The sequence below is a fragment of the Orbicella franksi genome, chromosome 5 (assembly GCF_964199315.1).
Source record: "Orbicella franksi chromosome 5, jaOrbFran1.1, whole genome shotgun sequence".
NCBI classification, from domain to species: Eukaryota; Metazoa; Cnidaria; class Anthozoa; order Scleractinia; family Merulinidae; genus Orbicella; species Orbicella franksi.
In genome coordinates, this window is record NC_138149.1 from 31960057 (window position 1) to 31985785 (window position 25729).

The 25729-nt window shown below is 40.2% G+C and overlaps 5 protein-coding genes across 5 annotated transcripts; 3 read left to right on the forward strand and 2 right to left on the reverse strand.

The window, feature by feature from the left end:
* Positions 1-177: 177 nt before the first annotated feature.
* LOC145488256 (man(5)GlcNAc(2)-PP-dolichol translocation protein RFT1-like) lies at positions 178-2877 on the forward strand. Its single transcript, XM_081467081.1, has 3 exons — positions 178-1294; positions 1785-2016; positions 2586-2877. Exons 1-3 carry the CDS (start codon positions 178-180, stop codon positions 2872-2874), a joined length of 1638 nt encoding a protein of 545 aa, XP_081323207.1. The 3' UTR covers positions 2875-2877.
* Positions 2878-4001: 1124 nt separating this feature from the next.
* Positions 4002-5785, forward strand: LOC145488255 (uncharacterized). Its single transcript, XM_081467080.1, has one exon. The coding sequence runs from the start codon at positions 4002-4004 to the stop codon at positions 5772-5774; it is 1773 nt and encodes a 590-aa protein (XP_081323206.1). The 3' UTR covers positions 5775-5785.
* Positions 5786-6024: 239 nt separating this feature from the next.
* Positions 6025-7966, reverse strand: LOC145488259 (uncharacterized). The gene has a single exon (XM_081467084.1). It carries the CDS (start codon positions 7613-7615, stop codon positions 6035-6037), a length of 1581 nt encoding a protein of 526 aa, XP_081323210.1. The 5' UTR covers positions 7616-7966; the 3' UTR covers positions 6025-6034.
* A 97-nt stretch (positions 7967-8063) lies between these two features.
* Positions 8064-12077, reverse strand: LOC145488252 (uncharacterized). Its single transcript, XM_081467077.1, has 3 exons — positions 11850-12077; positions 11229-11392; positions 8064-9932 (listed from the first exon to the last, which is right to left on the reverse strand). Exons 1-3 carry the CDS (start codon positions 11873-11875, stop codon positions 8104-8106), a joined length of 2019 nt encoding a protein of 672 aa, XP_081323203.1. The 5' UTR covers positions 11876-12077; the 3' UTR covers positions 8064-8103.
* Positions 12078-15129: 3052 nt separating this feature from the next.
* On the forward strand, positions 15130-25720 carry LOC145488269 (uncharacterized). The gene is made up of 2 exons (XM_081467098.1): positions 15130-24651; positions 24690-25720. Exon 1 carries the CDS (start codon positions 20130-20132, stop codon positions 20883-20885), a length of 756 nt encoding a protein of 251 aa, XP_081323224.1. The 5' UTR covers positions 15130-20129; the 3' UTR covers positions 20886-24651; positions 24690-25720.
* The last annotated feature ends 9 nt before the right edge of the window (positions 25721-25729 follow it).

Below are 25729 nucleotides of genomic sequence, written 5' to 3' on the forward strand. Positions count from 1 at the left end.
TTAATTGACCAATAGAATCAATTCTTTTATCTAAACAAGAATAGGAGACCCTGAGAGTATTGCTCAGCAGTATTTTTTAAGAATTCTCCAATAAAATCAGATCGCTGATTGGAGAATTCTACAAACATTATCCAATCACAGCCTTTTTTATATGCTAGTCTTTGCACAGCTGACAAAATGGCGGACAAGAAGGACAGTTTGGTGAGGAACACCGTTCGTTCCGCTTCTTACAATGTCATTCTGCAAGTTATGTTTAGGATACTCACCTTTATGATGAACGGCATTCTTCTACGCTACACCACAAAAGATATGATCGGAATTGTGAATGTGCGATTGATGCTTCTGAACCAAACTATCGTGTTTGTAGCGCGCGAAGCCTTCCGTAAAGCTTGTCTCAGCAAAACCGCAGACAAGAGGTGGGGTCAAGTCATCAATCTTCTTTGGTGTGTATCCCCGCTGGGAGTTCTACTGTCGTCCGTTCTTGGTTATGTATGGTTGTATCTTCTTGAGATTCCTGATCCAGTGAAGATTCCAAATTATCCTTTAGCGGTTATTGTTTTCGCAGCCTGCGGATCAATTGAACTCTTGTCCGAGCAACTCTGGGTTGTTGCTCAAGCATTTGTGTTTTTACGGCTCAAAGTTGTCATTGAAGGCATTGCAAACTTTGCCAGATGTGTCATTACTCTTGGACTAGTAGTTTTCGTACCAGATCTTGGGATCATTGCATTTTGCATTGCACAAATGGCATTCTCGCTTTTATCAATGGTTCTCTACTATGTGTACTTCATATACTACATTAACTCTAATCCTAAAGAGAAACTTACTGCTGCAAACGACTTCCCTCTGAAATCAGTACGCGATTTTTTCCCAAAAACTCTAACTGACAGGAGTTTTGTGAGTTTAGGACTGGCTCATCTGACATGGAGCTTTTTCAAACAATCCTTCTTAAAGAAGATCTTGACAGAAGGTGAACGCTACATCATGACACTGTTCAAGGTGTTAACTTTTTCTCAGCAAGGAATTTATGATGTGATTAACAATCTTGGCTCACTGGTTGCCAGATGTGTGTTTATGCCAATTGAGGAGAGTTACTATACTTTCTTTGCTCACACCTTGGAAAGAGGGAGCTCAGCTGACCACCAATCACCAAAATCAGCAAAAATGGCCTCTGAGACACTAGAGGTTGTTCTAAAGTTTGTCGTTTTAGTCGGGTTGACATTTTTGGTATTCGGCTACAGTTACTCCTTCCTGTTATTAGACATATATGGAGGTGCTACTCTCAGCAGTGGAGAAGGTATTTTTTCACTCTTTTAAAGCATACTCTAATTGATGGTATCAATGGAGTAACCTACCTCAGTCATTAGTGCTGATGGTTGGAGGAGCCATGTCACGATATTTCAAGGCATTTTTTTTCTGATGTACAAAATAACTTTCAACATAAAAGAAATATTTTCCTTGTTTAAAACACCAAAAAGTAACTGCTGGCCAACAGTGTTTCCACCAGACTGTGCCATTGCGGGAATCCCTCGTTGCAATCAGAGATGGCTCCCAGAAAAATGAAAAAAGGGCTAATTTGGCCCTTTCCTTTTACAAGGCTGTAGGCTTAACACAGGCATAGCATATTAAAAGCCATCCCAGGGCTTGAAATTATGACCGATATGGTTTCCTGTTTATGTATTGAATAAGCAGCTTAGGCAGGGGGATTCAAGAACCATTCTGACAACAGTTACAAGTCTAGCAAGCTTCACGGAAAGTAATTGCTCAGTTTTGCTGTCCATTTTCAGGTCCCTCTCTGCTGCAATGGTATTGCTTGTATGTGTTGATAATTGCTGTAAACGGCATGACGGAATGCTTCATGTTTGCTGCCATGAGCAAAGATGATGTTGACTCATATAATTACAAGATGATGGTATTCTCAGCAGTGTTCTTAGGGGCGTCCTGGTATCTCACTGTTCTTGGTAGTGTTGGCTTTGTCATTGCCAACTGTCTGAACATGCTCCTTCGGATTTATCACAGGTATAGAATCAAGAAACAATTAATTATTGCACACCCTTTGGGGAAAGCCTCGATTCACTTGGCCTACACCAGGGATATAGTTCCACTTGCCTTCGCTCTTTTTTTCTTCCTTTTAGTTGTGGAAATTGTTTTATATCTTACATAAATATTGACCAGGAGTGTTTTAGGGCTTGTATTTACTGTGCTGTAATCATTTTGTACAGTTCATTAGAAGTTCAATGCTTGAGTACATGTTGGCATTTTAAAAAATTCAAGTGTCGAAGTCTTTTTGGATTGAATGCGAGTGTTATGTTAAACTCTTCTATTGTTGGTGCAACCCCTGAAAGACAATTATTATTAACAAGGCAATTATATGCATGCACACATTATTGCCTTGTACTACAACATGTCAAGGCCACTTAGCCTTTTGCAGATATTGTGCACTCTGTATAATTTATTGATAAAAACAACATTTTCTGCATAATTCATAGTACAATCAATCAATCAATCAACTTTCATTGCGCACTCTTTACAGAATTTTAAATATTGTTGTAGTAAAATATGAAGTAAAACTTTCCTTTATTTTTCAGCCTTATATTTATCCACAACTATTTCAAGGCAGCCCCTCATCTTAAACCTTTACAAGGTCTTGTGCCGTCACCACCGGTGTTAGTGGCATATGCTATCTCCTGGGCTATAACTGCCATATCAGAGGCAAGTCTGTGCTGTAACCATGGATGGCTTTACCGCATTCTTCATATCGGTACTGGTGGTATATGTTTGCTGGTTGTCGCGGCTTGCATTTACATTAAAGAGAAAACCCTTGTGGATTTTATGTTGGAGCACTGGCTCGGAAGACAAAAAAGGAAAGAGGAGTAAAAATAGATCCGCCGAAAAGCCTGGGAGTAAACTCTCCAATCAGGGAAAAAAGAAAAGATTAATACTAATAGGAGTGTTGTAGAATGGTGGAAGTTATCCCCTCCCCACTCCCTGTTACTATAGACCTTCACTCTCCTCTCTCCCCCTTCCCTCACTATTTTTCCTTTACCTTGAGCTGCGAGCCCTGTCACAGGCTAAAGTTCATGTAAATTGATTTTTTTTTCTAACTAAATTAAGAGTGTGCTGAAACAGTTACATATACAGCATCCATTCTTCTACTATTACAGCATAGAGGGCATCATGTGAAAAACAAATTACAAAGGAAATATTTGAAAGAAAAAGATAAGTTGTCATCTCAACACGGTTTAGTAGGAAAGTTCAGAGAGGCCTGGGAATGAGAACCAGACCTCTCTCATTCTCATTCCCTTACCAGGACAGTGTACTGTTTCATTGCCCAATTTCAAACCGAGAGAGACTGGCACTAATTTAATTTTATCCGGACGGAAGTGGCCTTTTGGCTTTTCTTTCGTGACCTTATGACTTGCCTTTTCTCGACAACATGGAAAGCAAATCAAGTAAAAAGACCGCGAAAAAGGAAAGCCAGCCTGAAATTTCCCTTGGAGAAGTTAAAACGAAGGTTATTTCCGAGGATCCATCGAAGTGGAGCGTAGAATGCCTTCAGAAGTGCTTACTTAAACTTGGGCAAAGTGTGTCTGGATCGAAGGAACTCTTGGTCAAGAGAATCGTTAACCTAAAAAAAAACCCACTGATCTTGGATAAGATTATATTAAGGAGAAAGAAATCCTTCAAGTTCAAATCACGGCTCTTAGTACGCAACATTCCGCCACCAGAAGCAACCTGGACATCAGATTCAAGTCATTATCCAAAGGTAATTCATTTTTGTTTTGTTTTGTTTTTTTTTCACTTTTAATGTTTGCGTGAACAAATGAGTCTTACCTGTTTCTTATTTTGATTTTTTTTTTCTAACCAAGAATTCCCATTGAAAATAAACTGTTGTAAGTTCTATTTAGACTGGTAATTTGCGAGCTGGGACTCAATGAAGTTTATTTTAAGTATAGCTGTTCAATGTATAATGGGTAGAATTTTTGTTTTAGGTTACAGGTGCCATGATCAAAAATTATCAAGCTCTCAAGCGTCAAGGTAGCCTAGGTCAGTACCGGAAAGCTCTCCGCATGTTCAACAGCAGGAAAGTTAAAACCGTTAAAGTCTGCAAAGAAGGAAGTTCTATTTTCGTAAAAGCACATATATTTAAAAGTTTTACACCTACAAACAATGGAGTAACAAGACCTGCAGTTGTTCTGTTCCAGGATGGTACACCTATTAAGGGCCACTGTGAATGTGCAGTGGGACTTTCAGGGTTATGCTGTCATGTTGTTTGCTTACTGATATATCTGCAACATTACACCAGCCATGGAGTTAAATTTCTTGCTCTTACTTGCACTCAGAAAATTCAAAAGTGGCACAGAAAGGGTGTAACAAAGCAAACTGAGCTGTGTCATGTACCTCTGTCCCAACTCCGAAATGTGCGATCATCCAGAAAGACACTGGACAGTTCACGCCCAAAAAGAAAGTTGAATGTTTCAAATGACCAAGCCTTGTCAGATGAGTCATTGGAGAAAAATGATTGGTCGAAACGTGATATCGATGGAATGGTATCTAGAATCAGAAATAGGATTCAAGAAACTAAGGTTAACATTGAGAGCCATATCTATGACCGGCTAAAGAAATATGATGTGAAATCTGGGCTTTTTGAGCAGCTGCATTACAATTATAATTACAGATTAAAACAAGCCCTTCAAGATCACAACTATGCAAAGGACTGCTTTCATGATGAGCAAGTGCTAAAGCCAAGATTTTCTGCAAATGATTGTGATGTTTGGCATGCACCTTTGCTATTGACTGATAACATTGTTGAAGATCCAAACACTGAAGATGATCAGCTTGTCACAGGAATGTTAGCCCCAGCTGAGGATCAACATGCCCCTGGTGCTTCAGTGGCAAAGAATCAAACTATGTATGAACATGAAACAGTACATTTGTATGTTAAGCAGTTAGAAGGTATTGTTGAGGCTGCTAAGGGTAATCTTGTTAGTGAGGGGGACAAAACTACCAAAGTTCTGTCCATATCAGTTCCTCCCTTGAAACCAGTTTATGCATTTGGCTTTAATTACCATGAAGTCAAACAAAATACCCAAGAATGGTTTCATCTCCGTATTGGAAAAGTAACCTGCAGTATAATAGGTAATCTGATTGGACTTGCTGGAGAGAAAGAGCACTTGCATTATTTATTATGTGTCAAAAACAAAATAGATCCTAATAAAGTTAACCCAAAGAAATTTGCTAGTTTTACCAGAGGTAGACAGTTTGAGGGTGAAGCTGTTGAAGCTTTTGTAACAGCAACAAAACTGCCAGTCACTTCATGTGGTTTTTTTGCCCACCCAAGTGATATTAACTATGGGGGAAGCCCAGATGGTGTTGGCCTGGGTTTTTTATTGGAAGTTAAAACAAGGGTGGCAGGGAGTGAGGGACCTCTCATCGCTATAACAGCTAACCATCTTCTCCAGACAAATTACCAGATGGCAATCACTGGAGCAACTATTGTGTTTTTGCAATCCTATCATCCTGAAACAAAAAGCTTCAATCTATTTTTAATACAGAAAAACAACTTGCTTCTCACTGTTACAAAAACCATCATTGATCACATGATCACTGAAAGTATTATCTGTGAATGGCCTCATGAAGAGAACAAACTCCTTAAAAAGCTGGGTGAGCTGAATGTTGGCAGGGTGCCAACCTTTCAAAGCACAAAACCATTGAGATCATGGGTAAAAGAAGAAGCCAAAAAAGTAATGAAAATCGACATAAACTCTTCACATTAATAATCTCAAATTTGTCTTAAAAATAGCTGTGAAGGACATAAGCAAGCTGACAGAGATTATTGTTGGGTTACAAACATGAGCTCTTATTTGTTCTCTGACCATCTGCAGCTCATTTGCATTATGCTACAAATATAGTACTTGTACAAAATGTTAATTTAGAAATCAAATATTAAAACTGTAAAGTGTTTTCTGTTTATGAAGATAGCATGTCTTGTAACAATGCCTGTTAGCAGGATATCGAGTTGTATTTAAATGTCATTTTACTGCACTTTGCTGTCTTGTGTTTCCTTGGGACCAACAGGTTTCTTAGTCAAGTTAACAATGTGTGCCAGTGCAATCCAACAAATTCCAAGAAGGTCAACTCTCCCTGAAGGCCAGCATTTGTTCAAGATTGACCAGTCACGAATTCTGCCAATTGCATTTTCATTATAAATGCGAAGGGTTGCAATATCGAAATTTAGATTTATGTCATTTTCATCATACTGACAATTGTTCTTCAATGGTGGCCTGTTGTGATGTACTCCCATTTCATGACATAAATCACTAATTGCAAAGCCCTTATCAGTCATAACCACCTTTCCCTTAGGACAGTAGTCTATAACTCCAAGTTGTTCAGTGAGTTGTTCATCTGAGATTGACCCAGGAAAAGCATCAGAGCATTTGCATAAAGCACCATGAGGAAAAATCCACACAGATACTTTACCAGTTGTGTCATTTTTGTAATGGCTGAAGGTGAGGTTATTCAACTCAAAATTCTCCGATTGAGCAATCCAGGTCTCTGTGTTGTCCCCAAGAATTCCACAGTCAGCATACCCTGCATCAACAAAAACTCTAGGGAGGAAAGCTTCTATAAAGCCAGGCAATGGCTTCAGATTAACTTCGTCTAGCACACAGCGAAGGAAAACCATCCAAGCAACAAACACTCTTGAAATAGTTGAGGAACTTCCACCTACTAACTTGGCCATAATGACTAGATCCACTGCATGTCTTGCCACAGTCAGTGTGACAAGGAGTTCTGTTCTGTTGTCAAGAAGTTTATTATGTGAATCTAATTTTTCCAAAGTTTGAACACAGTCAGGATACAAAATCAGATGTAAGAAAGGAATCACACATGCAAAAAGACAGTCAAATTCATTCACAGTGAGTCCACACATGTCAAAGAATTCCTTTTCCCTGTTCTTCAAGCAGTCATAGGTGAATCTTCTCTTATTAAGGTCGAATTTCATTTCTTTTATTTTCTTTTCGAAAGAATCTATCTCAAACTTCATTTTGTCTTGTAAGGCTATCATTTCCGTTTGAAGCTTTCTTAGCTCTTGTTGCAATTTGTCAATACAACTATTTTTCTGCTCGAGTTCTTTAGTTAAACTCTCAACCTGGCATTTTAAGCTGGAATTCTCAGCTTCCAGTTTCTCTGATAAAATTTTCCTTTTCTTAACAGGGCGTGAAGGAAGCGGCGTCCTACTTGCAGGGGCTTTCCTCGGAGTACTCCTCACGGTATTGGCATTCGACGAAGCAAGAACCGTTTTTGTACAGTCAATCTTCCTTTTGAATTCCCTAGATGGTTTTTGGGAGTACTCTTTTTCCAGATTAGCAGCATATTCTTTTGTACAAATTATGTCTGGCAATTGATTCTTGTTCTCTCGTTTCCCCGAGCTCCAGTGAGCGCTACATATAACATGTTTTCTCCAGTTAATATTTTCGTTCATAAGAACTTTCCTATATCCTTTTTGAAGCTCAGGATCGCTGGGCAAAGTGTAGTACGTTATTCCTTTAGTTCTGTAATTATTCGTACACAAAGAACTGGCACAATTCCAATGCCAAGTTTTCGTGTAAGTCGCCATCTCTACGCCATCAAACTGAAGAGCACTTCCGTCCGGCAAAACCGATAACTTGTGCCAGGCTCCCACGGTATGAAATCAGGCAATGATGCATTTCTAGTGCGTTTGAAAAGTAACATTGTAAATCTTTTATTTGACATGGTGTCTCCTTCAGCTTCACTAAAAATATTACGGCACAGTCGATGCTCTGTTGCAGGGAATTATTGAATTAATACCACAAAATCTGACATGAACTGTATCGCTGAACTTTGTCTGAAGTTTAATTTAATTTAATTTTAATTTTATTATGGCCAACCCCATGAGCTACCAAGTTCCAATTTTTATTCATGCCTGAATAAAGGTTGTCTGTCTATCTGTCTGAAAATTGTGAAATATTGACTCAAATAAGCCTAGAGCCTGTAAAACTGTATTGAAAAACATATTTTAATATACCAACAGTTCATAATTTACAAGTTTCTGTCTCTGTCTTCCAACATCAAAAAGGTACGATGTCATCGTCTGCCAAAATACCTCAGTCTCGAGATTTTCTGAGCTGATACTACGTCAACGCAGCCTCGATCAGCCAAGATATAACTATGAGTATTGCGCATGCTCAGTCCTACCGCTGTCGAACCGAAACTGCTGTCACACAAGATGAGAAAATCGCTCTCAGCCAATAAGAAATGATCAACCAACATGGCAATGATGCCTTCAGTGAATGGTCCTGTTCCATTAATGGTGGAGTTGTTATCTGCTTCCAATGTATTATTTGTACGGTTAGCGCAATATTCAGTGAGATTAAAGATTTCAACGTTGTAGCACACCAGCGTTGTGTTGCTAGCATCCGTGTAATTGCACTCGGCGGTGAAGTTAAAGATTGTGGTGTTGAAGAGAATGTCCAAGTGTTGAATTGTCAAATTGGAAGCGACTACTTTGTGAGGGTAGCTTTCCTGGACAAAATCTCTCACTTCGATATTGTCAGTGGACACAAACCATCGGACCTTTGTTCGTTGATTCGTCTCGTTTCCAAAAAGTTTTCTTTCTACTTTCCTCGCGCAGTCAAAGAATTTTAAAAGTCGCGTAACGTTTTTGACATTCCAGGTTCGATCGTTATCAGACGAGAAATAATCAAATTGGTCATCTCCTGTTCGAATGTGTATTCCAATCATTGGTCCTTTATCAAACTGTAATTGCGCTCTCATTTCGTTGAGTTTTTTTTCCATGGCGTCAGACTTTAAAAACAGAAAATCAAATGCGCACCCTATCAGATTGAACTTGGGTGTTTGAGAAATCAAGGGTGTAATTCCCAATTCCTTGGCACGCTGTAGTAGATAGGGATTTAAAGTGAGGCCTCCTTCAGCGAAATACCATATCGTGGTTATTTCTTCCACCGGCCAGTCAAAATACTCTTTCAAGTCAGTCGTAGTCAGCCATTTTTTAAAGTGAGTGGAATCCTGTATGATCCATCCTTCAGCTTCCCGGACGTCAGTCTTGGTCGAGCCCCAGTAGTGTTTTCGTATTTGCAGTCCCGTGCACACATCAATGGGTTCCGTGTAATTCCATTGGATATAACGCGGTTTGAGGTGGTTTTCTATTGGCTCAGGCACACGCCAATCAATCAAAAAAGCCCTGTCAGTGAGCACTGACAGATAAAACAGCGATGCGACTGCTCTAAGGCGATTTCCATAACCGCAACAACCTTGTCGAGTACCAGGGCATAAATAGACCAAATATTTCTCTTCCAGACGCTTACTAAGAATATTTGCGTGTAGTTTGCGGTAGTTTTCTTGCCAACCAGTTCCACAAACCTCAACCGTCTTCTTACGATACCAAGCATCGAAATTAAATTTCTCTCCTAAGGTTAGCGTGTTTTGACTCAAGGCATTTGGTTGTAAGTTTAGATACTCTTTCCCATTGATCTTTGAAATCAGTTCAGCCTTACTGTCCAGAGATTTGGGAAGATGACCTTTTTCTGTGAGATCTTCCATTTTTGGGATGACTTTATTCATCTTTCTTTTTGGCGATTGTAAATGTTTGGACGTCGAAAACAAAGACACGTTTCTACTCACTTTCTGTTTAGTTTGGTCGCTCTCTAGCAACTCGTTCGGTTTTTCTTTCGAAGACAATTTCAAGCCCACATTTGGACGTATTTTGCTGGCAGTATTTAAAGATTTCATTGTCTTGTTGTCAAGATTTCTTGGTTTTTCCGGAAGAACGTTACTCTTGAGAGCTGTGTTTAGTTTTGAGGCAAATTGGTTTGTACTTTTTTCAACTTCCTTGCTGTTTTCACCAGTGCCAAAATACTGAATAATGGTGTCAGCCTTCAAGTTGACAAGATGACCTGTAAAAACAAGCTTAAGTGAGCTTTGGGTCATTTGATTGCCACTGTAACTACAGGTTTTCAGGAATCTTTACGATTATAAGACATGGGTTGGGCCAGGGTTTTCGGGTATACTGTATACATGGGGATTCTAAATCGAGTATACGGTGTTTTGACGCCCGTATTGGCCCTTTTAATTTATGGGTATAAAGTACAGCCGAACCCACCCAAAATGTCAAATCTAAATGGTCGCTTACGGGAGGTGGTCGCTTACGAGAGCTTAGAACATACTGGTTCAAAGTTTTGCCTCATCAGCATATGGTAACTGCAAAGACTTCTTCCAGCTGGTTTTAAATGTTTTATTCATGCGAAAAGTAAATTTCGAGAAAAATTCCTGTACTTCCCATTGAGAAATTTCCGTCTCTTGTACTACCCAGGAATGCGCTATGGTTACAACACCTTATTGAAGTACGCGCTATTATCTGTCACGTGGTCGCTTACGGGAGGTTAAAAACAAGAGAAAATTTCAAACTTTTATCTCTAAAAGTGGTCGCGGTCGATTACGAGAGGGTGATTTGACTTGGAAACTTTTGGTATTTTGGAAAACTGGTCGCTGAGGAGAGGTGGTCACTTACGAGAGGTGGTCGCAACCTGAGGTTCAACTGTATACTTCGTTTTTTCCAAATTTTCATATTGCGCATGAATTTGAGGGAAAATGTTGGGTATAATGGGTTTGCCTTCTTAAGTATATTGGTATACCGCTACTGCCATTGCTAACCCTGAAGAAAGCCCGCCCTCACCTCGAAAAAAAAAGCCGAAAATAAGGGTATGCGGCAGGGAGCATGTTTTATAGTTGGTATAGTAAATGGATTGTTCGTTTAACGACTGCAGTACTGTTGTTTTCACAGCGTTATCTTCAGAGACTTCAGACTATGCCGTATTCGAATATAAGCCCAAACCTTTCCTAAACGCAGAATTCTTTAATTTGAGACAATGAGCGCCCTCCTCCCCAATCCCTCCCACTGAAAAAATTCTTGTGAACAAATTAATGAGGGTGGTAAAGGGTATTTTCGTGACCCGTGATCGGCCCTTTTATTTCCTGTGAAATGTGAAATAGCCATTTTTTCCTCGTGAATCGTGATTTCCATAGTCGCCGTGAACTGTGATTTTCCAAGATGTTCTCTTTTATTTTCCGTGAAGCTTGAAATGCCAATGTTGTATTTTTCGTGAATTGTGAAAGGGCTGCTTTATTTTCCGTGAAACGTGATCTATACCCCCCCTTTACCACCCTCATTAATATGAGCCCAGGTTTTCTACCTTTTATTGTGAATCGTTGCGTTGTTCCGAGGTAGTAGGCGAGCATTGCTAAAACAACCAGTATCAAGCCTAGAAATGGAACAAATTCTCGGTGACGAGCTAGCGAACTTCTGGTAATTTTACGTTGCCTCACATCGTTGATCAATTGACGTTCGTTAGTTTTCCTGGAGAAGACGAAAACAACAACATGAAACTAAATAAATTGTCGGGGAGTATTTGAAACTGGTGACCTGCATGAAGCTGGGAAAAAATCTGCGAATAGCACAGCATATACAGACAGGAAAACGTAGACATTTTTGTAATTTGTAATTGTCTCAAGTAGTTCTATTCGAAGTTGTAGCTGTGACTTAAAAGAAATTCTGGTAACGAAACCGCGACGTGAAAAACTGAATTCGGGGCTTTGTCCGAGACGCTCGTATAAGAGAAATGTCCTTTAGGGTTTCAAAAGTTTTGGTGCACTATGAATAAATGAACTAATTGGTGTGTCAGTCTGTTGTTGTTCACTCATAGTCACGAAAACAAGTTGTTCTCATCGAGGAGATACAGTATCACTCTCAAATTGCATCAAAACTGATCGATTAAATAAGAATTCAGAAAGATTTGGGGTTTTTTTTCACTTACCTCAAGTCGTATTCCGTCGCTACCATTCTCTTAACTGATGTTGTTGGGATGAAAGTCAAAGCGAGAAGATTAACTCTTCGAAGTGAAGAAGGAATTCAAACTTTGTTAACTAAGGAGTTCTTTAGTACGGAGCAACAACGACTTTAAGAAGCGTATTAGCTGCAAGGCAGTGCAGAAATGACTAGTAAAATCTATTCTTGAAATACTGTGCACAGTATCATTCGAAGTTCTTTGTGATCTGTGTCAGTCGAAAACTATTTAGTAAAAATTTGCATACAGTACTTTAATCAAGACAAGAATGTGGACGATGTTTCTATTTACTCAAGGTTTAGTAACCGTTTGAATAAGCGTTTCATAGCCTTCATTTACACCCAACTTTTGAGATTTTCTCCCTCAAATTTGGCTAAATTTTAGAAGGTGAACAAAAGCCTCAGAGTAGGGTGTCTTCCAGTCTCGCTGGTAAGCTTAGAATTTTCCGAAAAGTTTCCGGCATATCGCGTTAGTCAAAGTAATGAATGTACCTTAGAATCTGTATGAAAACGAAATTCGAATTCTGTGAGCTTCATTTTAGGGCCGGGACGGAGCACGCTTCACAAAATCGGTGAATTTTACCTATCTGATAACGGTCGGCAGCCTCAGTTCGGCCAAAATTCAATTTTGGCTCGTAGCAAAGCAAAAATGAGAAATTGGAAAATAATAAATTGCTTTTTTATATATGTGCCAAACCCTTTTTAGTGACAAAAAAATGAGGGAAAATTATTTTTGGTCCCGAAGTCGAGTGGACCGCTTTTAGCGGGACTGCCACTTAAGTTTTAAAATGTTGTCTGGCTCGAAATATCATAAAAGCAGAAGCTTTTCACTGCCTGTACTGCAGCCTTCAACAGGTGAAATGACAAAAGACGCGCTAAAAATTCTAAAACATAGATAAAATAAACAACAGAACAACATTATGCAAAAGAACGCTGTACAAATTGTGCCCTTTTCTACTCCCAGGACGATAGAGCACCCGCTTTTTTGAGCAAAAATTCTAAATTATAAGTCCATTTTTTCACCCGTTGAAGACTGCCGTTTATGCAGCCGAAAGCTTGTGCTTTTATGATATTTTAAGCCGAGAACGTTTTTAAATTGTACTACAAGCGATTCATACTGGCTGCGGTCCCTCGATATTTTCGTAATCACAAATTTGTGACTCAGTTCTATTCAGTATCTTTTTCTTTTCCTTTGCCTTCATCGTACACATAATGTCAACTTTTTTTGTAAGGGTTTCGACCGTTTCAAAATCGTCCCATTGTATTTTGCGTCCTTTTCTGATGTCCAGCCCAACTTGGTTGTAATGACGATCTAGAACTTTTAAACAGTGGTCAGTTTTGTTGTTACCAGTGCACGGCGTTTCACCTCGAGTGATCCTTTGAAGATCGTGGTAAAAAAGAACAAAGTTATCGGCTAGTGAAGCTGAATGATTGGAGCACATGGCCTGGGGGTTTCCCGCTGCCTCGTGTGACAGGCAGTAACTAATCAGGATGTTTGGGAAAAGAGGCTCTTTTGCGTAAGACACGTGGAAAGCCGTTTGCGGCTGGGACAGAATATCCTCTGTGTCTTTTGATGTAATTTTGTGGCCGACTGGGAGCCGTCTATTGTATGATTTCAGCTCACTGCATATCTTTAGGTTCCAGTCGTATCGATCTTTCTCGAAGAACCAAGCGTAACTAATCACCACACTGACAGGTGAAATCAAACTACAAGCACCGTGGTATATCCTTTGAAAGGCCTCTTCAAAGTTACTTGTCTTAAATCTCTTTAGAATGTACTCTCTGGAGTGCGTGAAAGTGTCGCGGTAAATGTAGACAAGAAAATACGTCATGAAATCTGCCACCATAGGTAACCCAAGCGCGATTTCGGTGACATGCGCCCAGTTTCGCACCCAGCTGAATTTCATAGAGCACTCAGAACCCAGGATGCGTATCCTTGAGCCGTTAAATATGGTTGCTTTTGTTACAGGCGCCAGAAATGCAACATCGCTATCCATCCATGCAATAATGGGATCGTTTGTGTATAGATCAATAAAGAAACTGTTCCAAAGTTGGCGGTTGTAACCCGGAGATTTTCGAGCGCCCTTGAACGTTAAAACACTTGCGTCTTTGGGTAACGACTCGAAGGCCACCTCAAGTTTGCGATCTGGAAAGTGTTGTTTGATTTGACTTGTCAGGTTATTTGCATAAACATGATCCACAACTGATTCTTCGTCAAGAACTACGACTGTCTTTCCAAACGATGCGGGCCAGAAGAGAACAGCAGTCCTGAAAAGATCACAGTAAAAACGAGTCCTGTGTTCTTTTAGTTTGCCCGCCATCCTCACGAACAGAGTTATCGAAGGAAAGCTTGGAGTTGGACTAAATCTTTCCGCGTAAGCATTATTACGATTTCGACTTTCTTTGGCAGCGGTGTCGCTCTCGTATAGCTGCTCGTACAGCATTTTTATGTTAAAAGTAATGCAGATGAGAGCGAGAAAGCTACACATCCATACCAGCCTTCCGATCCTCACAAACAAAGGTCGCATCTTTGACCGTTTCTTACGAAAAAGTTTATGTCAAGCAACCTCGTCGGCACCGCTAGAATGCGCTTCATTGTGAGATTCATGAGGGTCTGCTTCACTGTTCTACGGTTCATAGGACATCGGCAGGGGTCCTAGTTTATATTCGACACGATGGGAATGAAATTCCTTAACGCCTCTTCGCAAGAGACGTGTTAAGAAATCAGTTTATTAAATCAGACCGCGATCTCAGGACAACAGAAACACGAGCCCGTCAAGTTGATCGAAAGAATACACGCTCAGAAACAAGGGCACAAACAGACATTTTCAAAGGTCTTCAAAGTTACCAGCGTATTTATCTACCACGACAAAACACAGAGATTATTCAGCGGATAAATTGAAAAACTTGCCGCTTCAGATAGCACATGCATTTTTTAATACAGGACGCTTCTTCGCTATAAACAAAACAACTTCTCTCGCTGAAACGATGTCCTTGGGCATCGCGGGAACTAAGTTCGGTGTTCAATTATTAAATGTTTGATTGGACAGGAAGTGAGCTCTTTTGAAATCGCCTCTTTCCATTCAAAACAACTCGAAAAATGTGGCACACAAACCGCTATATAGTACGAAAATAAGAACAAGAATTTTAACAGCTGTATTTTTACTCAGTATAACGGCGTACTATTTTATACACAAGTGTAAGCGATAGCCTTAAAATCTGGCCGCAACTCTGAATCGACCCGGGAACGGGACCCAAAAATGGACATTACAAACCTTTTCAAAGAGGTAAATATTGTTATTACGGCTCTGTCCACTTTTACCAGTTGCGATCTCTGTTGCGATGTACGGAAAATCTTAGTTTCGACAGCCAATAGATTTTCGCTTGGAGTAGTGAAGAAATCATACATGTTTGGCTCTACGCTTTCTCAGCTTTGGCCGACATCTGTGTGACATGTCCCCTTTGTTAAAAGGAATCTAAAATAAGGAAGTCATTAGAGAAACATTTCGTGACACTAAGCAACCTCAGTGGAAGTGATATACCAAGCAGAATTGACTTTTCGCTAGCAAATAAAACAGCTCTGAAAGTTCACCCTCTCCTTCTAAAAAAGCGTGGTCAGTATTTGTAATGGCTGACAGAAATAGCGAAGTGCATCGACTTTATAATTACGCACAATCCAATTGTTCCCGGTAAGTACTTAAAATTTGCGGCACAATTTAGGTTGACACCATCACGTTTTTAATTATCAGCTTGCAGGGCCTTTAAACAACCCGGCCCAGGAGCTCCGGTTTTAGGCTTGGCTAAAGCTATATACTATTTTCTGGTGAAGGTGGCGGCGTCTTGAGCAAGTTGGCGGGAATCTCACTTCTTCCCGCCATTTCATCGACTTGAAGGGTATTCATCAAAGTTTGATCGTTTTGAACTCCACTGAACCGATCATTCACCGCCTTGTAGATTTTTCCCTCGCACTGCGTTAGCAAGAATGACCTCAAGAATGCCAAAACTAAGTGGAAACCATGACCGTATACCTGTTCCTTTCCGAGCCAAACCATCGACCTTGGCGCCAAATGTGATCGATTTGGTGGGTGTATAGATACTTCAACTATATCTTGAATAAACTGTGCTTGCTACGGTATTATGTTTCGGTCTGTAAGACAATTCAATCGAAATATTGCGTCTGGTTTGCATAGAATCCGAACACTCCAGCTGAATACGGATAATGGTTCACATACGACCATTCTCTCCGGCGCTCAACCTTGAATGTTGTTTTTTACGATAACTGCAGAATTTCTCGCGGGCTCATTGGCTAATTTTTATTGTCAATAAGCCGACAGACGCATGAATTTATAATTTATGCGATGTGTCAACGAGTGAGAGCGAACTGTTACCGTAAAAAACAAATTGAAGTCAGTTTTTAATGCGTCTGTCCTGTTATTGACAATAAATTTCATCATAACATTGTCAAAGTAGTCTGCGGATCCACACGGCTGTCGGCTCGTGGATCCACACTTACTTTGGCAATGTTATGACGAAATTCATGATCAGTAACGGGACAGACGCATGAAAAACTGGCATCAATTTGTTAAATCGCTGTCATAATAATTAAACATTCGCACTGCATCACCTTCTTCTGTCTGGTCTTCTTCTCTTACTCTTGTGGTGAGATGTGCGACAAGTCGATGACCGCAAAGTACACGGCAATGACAGATTCTTCGATGTCGTAACACAACTCAATGAGAACCCATACCCTGCAGCAAATTTCAGAACCACATGAATCTCATCATGCATGACGTTACGGTGTATTGCGCCGTGTTTGACACGGTAAGTCCATTTTAGACGCTCTCAGTAAGTCCTCCGTATCGTTCTTCTACTTGCTGGCAGTAGAGTATTGAAAGCGGCATTCTCGGCATAGTCTTGGGTTTTCCCTCTATCCAGGAACCGTTGGACTTCTTTCATGAAGGGTTCTTTGAGATCTTCCCCCACGTTTGCACGTAACGGATTCCACGGATCATAGTCCGATTCATCGTCCTCCACCTCTCCTTCCTCTTCGGAGCAGCTACTATCCTCCTCTTTCTCCTGTTCTTCTTCAGGTTCCTCTTCTGGCTCCTCCTCACTTCTTCGTTCTTCTTCGGGATCGAAAATATCCGGTGTGCGGTCACCCAGGGTCTTTTTTCTGTCGTGGACCTTCACCCAAGACGGCGTGCTTCATATGAGCCGAGTCGATTGAAGAGAGTTTTAATATATCACTTTGGTCGGTAATCAAACATCCTCTCTCTTTCTTCGATATCAACGTTGGCATCCTTCGTGCGTCAAGAGGTAACTAAACACGCGTTTCCTGTCATCACTGGCGGGTTGTAAATCCAGGAGCATGTACCCGAATAGTCGTTCGGTCACTTTTTAATACACGTCCATCATGCCTTGCCAGCAAGTGAGAACGGCTTGAAGCAGTGAAGTTCTCATGCCTAATTGATCTCTTGGATTCTTGAAGGCTATGGTGTGGTGGGCGTTTCTGGAAATACTCTTGGCGTATTTCCCTGGTCGAAACATGTCTTGGCACAAGCACAACACAGTGATATTTTGATGATGAGAATGTTTGGTGAATAAATCCAGCAACTCTTTGTCTTCACCTTCCTCTGCCATCGGATCATCTAACACCAGTAATCCACCCTTCGGAAACCACGACTTGAGATGGTCTGACTCGGGAATCCCCTCGTGAAATTGTGCACCAGTGTCTATCATGTCTCGGAGTCCATCTTGCCGCGCCCCGTAGCAATAATGAATCCTGGGAGGAGGGTATACAAACTATTCTTCGAAGTGATCCAAGGTCAGTGAACGATTCAGTAAAAAAAAGTCTTGCCACAACTAAAGGGGCCCACGACCAAAATACTGGGGGGCGTCTTGAACCGAAACACTTCTCCGAATTCCATTCCATTAGGGAATCCATTATGCGTTTAATGGAGTGGGAAATGGGGTCTTTGGGACATCCTCTCGTGTTTTTTCGCATCCTCTGCTTTGACAACTGTTTTTCGAGACGGATTGTATTGTCTGCACGCGTGAAGAGGCTCTGACAATAACTAACTGAACGCCTGGAAGAGGCTAAGACAACAGTGGAGATAAAATAGACATTGTGAAGGGTCGAGGAAAGTAGGGAACTATGAATTTGTCTCGCTGAAACTTGGAGGGAGGCGATTTTAGATCAACATTAGAAAATACCTCGTGACGGGGCAAGCGTGAGCTAAAAGCCGTACATCTGAGATAATTTGGGGTGTATTTGAGAATTTTAGTATGAAAATGTTAACATATTTTTGGTTTATTTAATGAAATAGCCTCACACCGAAAAAAGGGGAAAAAGACAAAAAGACAAGTAAGTAACAATCAGATACAGCTAGAGAACGTTTATTTTTGATATAAAATAATAACGTCGCACACTTTAAGATAAAAAGCCCTTATCCCCTGGGAAATTAATTATGATTCCAAAAGAGATGGGTCATGTATGCTTTTAAACACACTCTTTTGTTAGGAACAATGGCAGTGTTAAAGGGTGTTGTCAGCTGTGGTATCGGAAAGTAGTAGTTTCTTCCTTTACGAACTATTTGATTAAGGAGCACGTACGCTCACAATTTTAGCCAAAAACTGAATAATAATAAGTTTCACGAGCCTCATTAAAAACTTGCCTCCTTGGCTAGTCCAAAGATCTTCAAGAATCTTTAATTTCAATTCACCTCTTTCTGCCCATAAATCGTTTATATCCTCAGCTCTTTTCGATCGAAAGTTGAGTTATGTCTTAATCAATCTAACGAATCTCTTTGTTCCATCGGAGAACAAACAGCTCATGAGTTATTTCCAATATTGATAATTTTATCGCAAAACAAAGAAATCCTACTCGTTTTGTGTGACAAGCATAACAACAGTTCTAACCGTACGTTTTAAGGAAGTTGCTCTTCTGTATCAAACTGCAGCAAACTTGCTAAAAGATGCAGTTTCCATTCCTGCGAGTTGCAATCAGCATCTTCAAACGGACTGAGTTGTTTGGTGACACTGGTTGAAGTCGTCAAGGTAACAAAGTCGATGGAGTAAATGAGGCCCTAAGTTTCCCGCTGTAAATAAAAATTTACGAAAGACCAAGAATTGAAATTCCTAAATGTAAAGATTCAAATTTATCACATAAGGGACCGTTCATTTTTTATGAGGGAGGGGGGGCTGGTGGGATTTGGGAAGTACCATTTAAAAATCGCATGACCCCCCCTCAGCTTACCAATTTTTTCACATGGCCCCCCCTTATAGCAGTCATTTTTTGGGATGACCCCCCCCCAAAAAAAAATTGAACAAACAATATTTAGATTTCAACTTTTTTAATATTTCTCTATTATCCCCCTACTTCACGTTATTGTGCTCACTATGAAGACAATATTTACAATCTCTATACGACAGAGAGCTGTTGTTTAAAAAACAAATCAAAAGAAAGAGAAGTCAATTTCGGATCTCCTAGTTATGGCTCGCCCTGAGTGTGTGGTATTTGGCCTCTCATTGGCATCTTCCTCATCTGAATTGATGAATGCAAGAATGACGTCACTTGAGTCATCTTCTCCCCCAGAGTCAATGGCATCACTGTCATACTCATCATTGTCACTTTCATCCGTTTCACTGCTGTCAGCACTTGCCCTGTTGTCATTTTGTGTCAATGTCTTGGCATTTCTCAGTGTTGGTTGGCCAGCTCTGAGAGGACTCTTCTGCTGGAAGCATGAATGTCTTACAATTGCCTTTACTTTCTCACTCTTGCTGCTTTTCAAATGCTGCTTCAGCCCGTGGTGGTTTGAGTACTTGTTTAGTTCTGGAACACGTAGCTTTTTAAGCTTGGTTAGATCCCCCTACTTAACTTTGCCTTTTCTTCTGCTCTCTTTTTCCTTTTAAATTCCAGCACTTCAAGATGCTGAAGATAATCCACCACAAACTTCGATTTGACAATAAACTTATCTGCAAATAGAGCAACGCTCTCTGGGTCAGATAAAACCAGCCTGCCACTTCCATGCTCTTTCTTCTTTATATTGTTAATCCAATCGGGGAAAGAGCGCATTACTACATGAGCATCATGAAAGAGGCTCATTCCAAAATGCGCAATAATGGTGAAAGCGACGAGTCGTTTAAGAAAAGGTTTACAGCTGAATAATCCAGGCAGTTTGACATCTTACAAGCAAAAGAAGCAATTTTTCTAGGTGCGGATGGCTGTTCAGAAAGGGCGAGTGAGTTTTCCATGCAAGGGTACCAGTTGAAGCCCAGTGATGGAAGAAAACTGAACTTCTCCATCAAAGAGCACAGAGCAATGGTGGAAAAGTTGAATGTCATATTGAAAGATGTAAAGGAACACGATTCCACACTCTTTCAGTCCAATGGGCTTGCTTTAAAGCAGGGCGAAGAATTTGCCCACAGTTTTAATGTAAAACAGATCAAATGTACAGAAGCTAAGTTGACGAAGGTCACGCAGGACATGGAAGCACTAGAAAATAAGAAGAGCAATTATAACAGCATATTCAAAGGCATACTCAAACAGCACATCAACAAAAGGAGAAGGAAAAAAGAAAACTGCAGAAAGTCAAATGAAAGAAAGAGGAAGTGGACTGAAAACAACGTCCAACGAGTTTATGGAATCTGTGTTGGAAACCCGCTAGGAAATGATCTTCCACAATGCCTTGTGTACCCTCCTAGAACGGCCGTCCCGGAAGAGTGTCTTAAAGTTGAGGATGTTGCCACGTCGATATTTAGACGAGATGGGCCATACATCACACAGCTCTTGGAAGGGAATTATTTCACCAATGCTGCAAGAAGCAGAATCACCACCAACCTTGAGCGGGAAGTCAGAGATTATGTTTACACCTTCATGTACCCTGAAGAGTACACTCTGACGGAAAGCATTGCTGCTTCTTGCAGCATTGGTGAAAGAGACTCCCATAGCAGCACAAGCAGCGACGAAGAACTCGATGACAGCGGAGATGAAGATGAGTGCCAGTGAAAGTTGCATTCGAAAATAACAGTAGCTACAAATGCTTTTTGTCGCTAAACGTTTTTTTAAAGCAGAAGGAAAGTTTGTAATAAATTTGTATCCTGCCTTCTATGTTTATTCTATAGCAATTTTTTGATATTCAAACATTATACCATTTTAAAGTTTTACTAAAATATTTCACGTGACCCCCCCTTTTTCCCTTATATTTTTGGGATGGCCCCCCCTCGAAAGCCATTTTTTTTCGCATGGCCCCCCCCCAAATCCCACCAGCCCCCCCTACCTTATAAAAAATGAACGGTCCCTTATTTCAAGAAAATAGCGAGGAAAACACAGCGCTAAGCCAAAAAAGCTATTAATACATTTCTAAATATCGTTAAATTTTCTAAATATCTCGAAAACTTCTAAATATCCCCCCAAATAACCGGATATTAGTGGAAAGGCCTATTCATGCATTAGAATGACCGTTGACAAACCCAACAAACGCCGTCATTATTTTCTCACAAATTCACGAAAACGAGGTTTTTTTCTCTCAGTTTTCAACTTTGTCTATGGAAACTGATATAGTTAAAAATTAAAGGATTTCGAAGAATTCTCGGTTTCTGACTCAGCGAAAGTTTTTTCGGATCACCTGAGATGTATTCTAACAAAAGATATTCGATGTATTCCCGAATTGCGAAGTCCTAAATTTTCCAAGAAGCTTGTGGCAAAGAGGCGGCGATGATAAACGTCCATCAAAACATATTGTTTTTCAAGACTGTCTGCTTTGAAGGTCGACTGTGTGATTGAAAACTGCTGTAATTCTTAACACAGTGAAAATTGCATGAAGTACGAAGCTCCTGCCTGAACGAAAAACATCCGGGCACTGAACGTGCGAGTGATTGACAGAAGCTTCCCGTTCAGGCTTCTTACTCAATGAGGGGGCTGAATCCGCCGATCCGTGCCATTTTTTCACCAAATCCGTCGATCCGCCAATATTTTCCTTTAAATCCGAAACCACATTGTTTTAAAAAAACAAATCATCAAAACTGCTACGGGACTTTTTCGGAAGTTTTTGAGACACCTTCGGGCAATCCAGAGCTGTCTTAGACAGGTTTGGAGCCCGTTCAGAGGCCCTCTTCATATTTAGGTAATCATCGGACATTAACCTGATTCCTAATCTTAAAAATAAATGAATAATCTAACACATTTGCCACTTAGTTTTTTTGTAAAAGTTCTTCGGCAAACTGCTAGATGTGCATACCATTGTCCAAATCGCGAAATCTATGATGAATTCAAACATGCTCCATAAGGATGACATTATTCCAATGAAAATGCAAAACCCGAGTTTACCTAATCGAGGCCCAATTTGAAAAAAGAAATAAGGTGGATAAAATATTAACATACCGGCCGTAGCCGGCAAAAGATCTATGGTCCCAACTTCGTTTAGGATCCACAATCCGAACTTCAAGACAGGTAGAGTCCAGAGTCCAGGCCAAAATTCACAGCTGATCCTCCATCCTCCATATTTTAGAAACCCGCCAATCCGTTCAATTTATCGCAGAACTCCGTATGTCCGGAATCCGTGCACTTTTTTAACTTAACAATGAAGCAAGACTGATTACTAACGACATGATAGAGTCCAGCTCGTCTCGCTGTCATGTCGTTGTCCCGTTAAGCTTTATACGTAGTAATCAGCCTTGCTTCATTGTCATTGATGTTCCTATTTTTGGCTGATCTGATCTTTTACGGATCCTATGTGTATACCGACAGCATTTTCGCTTACGGTCCCTTGCACCATTGTATTTAGTGCTTTTTAAAGCCAAATCCGACGATCCGCAAACTTATTCACCCCTCTCCTCAATCAACAAATGCCTGACAGGGTCCGAAATTGACGTTTTTAGGCAGGCGCCAACTGGCGACTGAAATTTTTTTTTCAGTCGCCATATGGAAAAATGTGGTCGCCAAAAATTGTTAATAAAAATGTTTCCTTCGCAGCGAAACACGAACCAAAATTTTTGGTCGCCAGATGGAAAATTCTGGTCGCCAATTTTTCTTTCAAGAATCAGAACGAAGAGAACCCGTTTGTGGCCGCAATGATGGCGACTTTTCCGTTAACGATAAGATTAAATACAAGCACGCTGATTATTTATACACCTTCCACTGAAAAACCACGACGAACGAATCGAATGCCGGCCGTATATATACGCAGTTTCGTGCGACTACCAAATGTTTCAAGTCAACTTTAAACCTTCTCTTGTCTCCACCTTTTGGAGAAGAAATGTACCCGACTGAAAACTGCCGTTTGGTTCTTTGCTCTATGTTCAAAATGATCTTTCCTTTCGCGTTCTGTCAAGACGATCGACGGATCGCCATGTTGAATATCGAAATCTTCCACTAATTTCTTCGCGGATATTCCGTCTCCACTTTGTAATAATTTATGGAGAGAGCTCAGAACAACTTTGGATACCACATCTCCTAAATAAAAATATTTATAGCAAAAGAACGCTCATGGCCTCTTGCGCCCGCAGTAAGTATGTTATGTGAAACCGCTAAAAAAACATAGCGGCGAAGCTTCGAATAGATCATACTGTGAAACGTTGTGGTAGATTTATGATAACAGGAAAATCGGTTGTATACTTCAAAAGCAGCGGAAAGGTAAAAAGTAAGGGACCAATTGCCGGGGGGCTTTGAATTTTAGTTTAATCGATTTGGCTGAAAATCAAAGTTTGTGTAATTATCGTGGCTTAAAATAGTTAATCGCCCCCTGGCGACCAGTTGTGAAATTCGGGTTTCCAGTGCAAAATTTTTAGTTACATTGGTGACCAGGAAAGCGCAATTTCGGACCCTGCCTGATAAGAACATGACATGGAATAATGTTAAACTACGATGTAAGACATCCAAATTAAATAGAAAGACTAATTCTAAAATAAAATACAGAAGACCAAGAGGGACTAGTAAATTGCTCTGAAGGGCCCAGTGTTATAAAACAAAAACGTTTACAAGTGAATATATAAAAGATCATATCTTTAAATTGCAGAGAAAGATATGAAGATATGATTGATCATCGCAGTTATATACACACAACTTAAGCAGTTGCGAAATTAAAGCCTGAAAAAATTCAGTCCTGAACAGGTTTCAAACCCATGACCTCTGCGATACCGCTGCGTTGCTCCACCAACTGAGCTATCAAGCCAACTGGGAGCTCGTCACGTTGTGAGGTCGTAATATACCCGTAAGTGGCTTCAGAAACAGCTGGCACACAAATATAAACTGAGCTCAACAGTGGACAAAACTAGGAGGTTTTCTCCCAAAAGGAGACTGCTAGAATATAAACCATTACATATGCTTCTTAAGGCTGATTGACTGCAGAATTAGGTTCAGATTCGACTTCAAGACCACGACAAAAATACCCTCAAGACAAACATAGAAAACAGTGACGATAAAAAAAAGAGACAAGGAGAGGGCGTTTACTTGTATTTCGTTTACTGAAACTGAGAGGAAAATTATAAAAATCGAATATTACTGTGACGAAACCGCGCCACAAAGGTGGGCTCTCTCTAACAAAAAAAAACTAAGCATAAACGAACCCGAGAAAACACGCAACAACTACTTAAGTCTACAGGCATTTATTATAACAATTACACTAAAATAACATTATACTTTAAATAGGGTAACTAACAATAATGCAATAAGCTAAATAATTAACCTTAATTTATTTACAAGAAAATAATAAACAAGCTAAATACTTCAGTACACTTAATCTATTTACAAGAATATTCCTTAAAAAAAAATAGGCGTTTCCGTAGTTCAGTTCAGTTCACCTTGCGTGTGAAGTCCTTGTCCATGAACTTGACCCCAACAACGTTCCACCAACACATGACACACACAACGAACCAATTCAAACTCCCGTTTATTACTCCCACCTTTCAACTTACTTCTTCCGATTACGTCTTCACTCAGTCCCGTATATTTCAACTTGACTTCTCCGATTTACTCCAGCTGTCCGGTTTACAACGGCCGACTTCGACAGAACTTTACGCTTGTCCTTCGATTGCTTCGACCAGCTATTTAGCACTCACGTTCCCCGGCAAATGGCTCTTTGTCGTGAATTTAGGAATGGTTTACTGATGGCTTCTCAGTAATGAAAATGTGCTTCCGGACGTGTTCCTGCCACTTTCTAGCCTCGCTCGTAACTACACTTCAACCTGCTTCTTCTACACACAGAAAAACCTCTCAACATGTATCACCCCAGAAAACCCTAAATATGTAAACGCAAGGTGTTACAATCAAAGAAAGGAAAAGAAAACTATTGGTCAAGGACCAACCACAAAAGCACCGAACAGAACTGGTTACACAATGAAAGAATACAAATCACATAATCGAGTGCCACGGAATAAACACGATTCCAAACAAGCCGTTCCCGTGGGATGTAATTAAGCATTCCATGACACCTACACCAAAACTATTGTTACGGAATAAATATGATTCTAAACATGCTGTTCCTATGGGATGTAATTAAGCATTCCATGACAATTACTGACTTAGAATTGCTTTGAAAGGGGTATCAGCACTGGAAATACTGACGTCAGGTTCACTCACTTTATTGTTTCCTGGTTTAAGAAAACTAGAAATGATGGCAACCAAATTGTCAAAAGAGCGGCTGTACTTAAACTGTTCTGTAAAGTTTATTTAAAGTAGGCTGAATCAAATAAATAGCGGTACTGAAATAAATATTATTTACACGGTTTACATGACGGCTGAACAATTCTTGTGAATGAAAATTACAAAAGTCGAGATTACGAAATACCTACAAATGATGCCAAAGGAATTGTCAAAAGAAGGTTTAGAAACCGTTCTATAAAGTATTTGAATCA

Coding starts and splice junctions, on each gene's coding strand:
- LOC145488256 (XM_081467081.1), top strand. CDS start 178: ATGGCGGACAAGAAGGACAGTTTGGTGAGGAACACCGTTCGTTCCGCT. Junction 1,295..1,784: donor TACTCTCAGCAGTGGAGAAG/GTATTTTTTCAC, acceptor GTCCATTTTCAG/GTCCCTCTCTGCTGCAATGG. Junction 2,017..2,585: donor CTCCTTCGGATTTATCACAG/GTATAGAATCAA, acceptor TTTATTTTTCAG/CCTTATATTTATCCACAACT.
- LOC145488255 (XM_081467080.1), top strand. CDS start 4,002: ATGATCAAAAATTATCAAGCTCTCAAGCGTCAAGGTAGCCTAGGTCAG.
- LOC145488259 (XM_081467084.1), bottom strand. CDS start 7,615: ATGGCGACTTACACGAAAACTTGGCATTGGAATTGTGCCAGTTCTTTG.
- LOC145488252 (XM_081467077.1), bottom strand. CDS start 11,875: ATGGTAGCGACGGAATACGACTTGAG. Junction 11,393..11,849: donor GCGACGGAATACGACTTGAG/GTAAGTGAAAAA, acceptor CGTCTTCTCCAG/GAAAACTAACGAACGTCAAT. Junction 9,933..11,228: donor GCAACGATTCACAATAAAAG/GTAGAAAACCTG, acceptor TTGTTTTTACAG/GTCATCTTGTCAACTTGAAG.
- LOC145488269 (XM_081467098.1), top strand. CDS start 20,130: ATGCAAGGGTACCAGTTGAAGCCCAGTGATGGAAGAAAACTGAACTTC.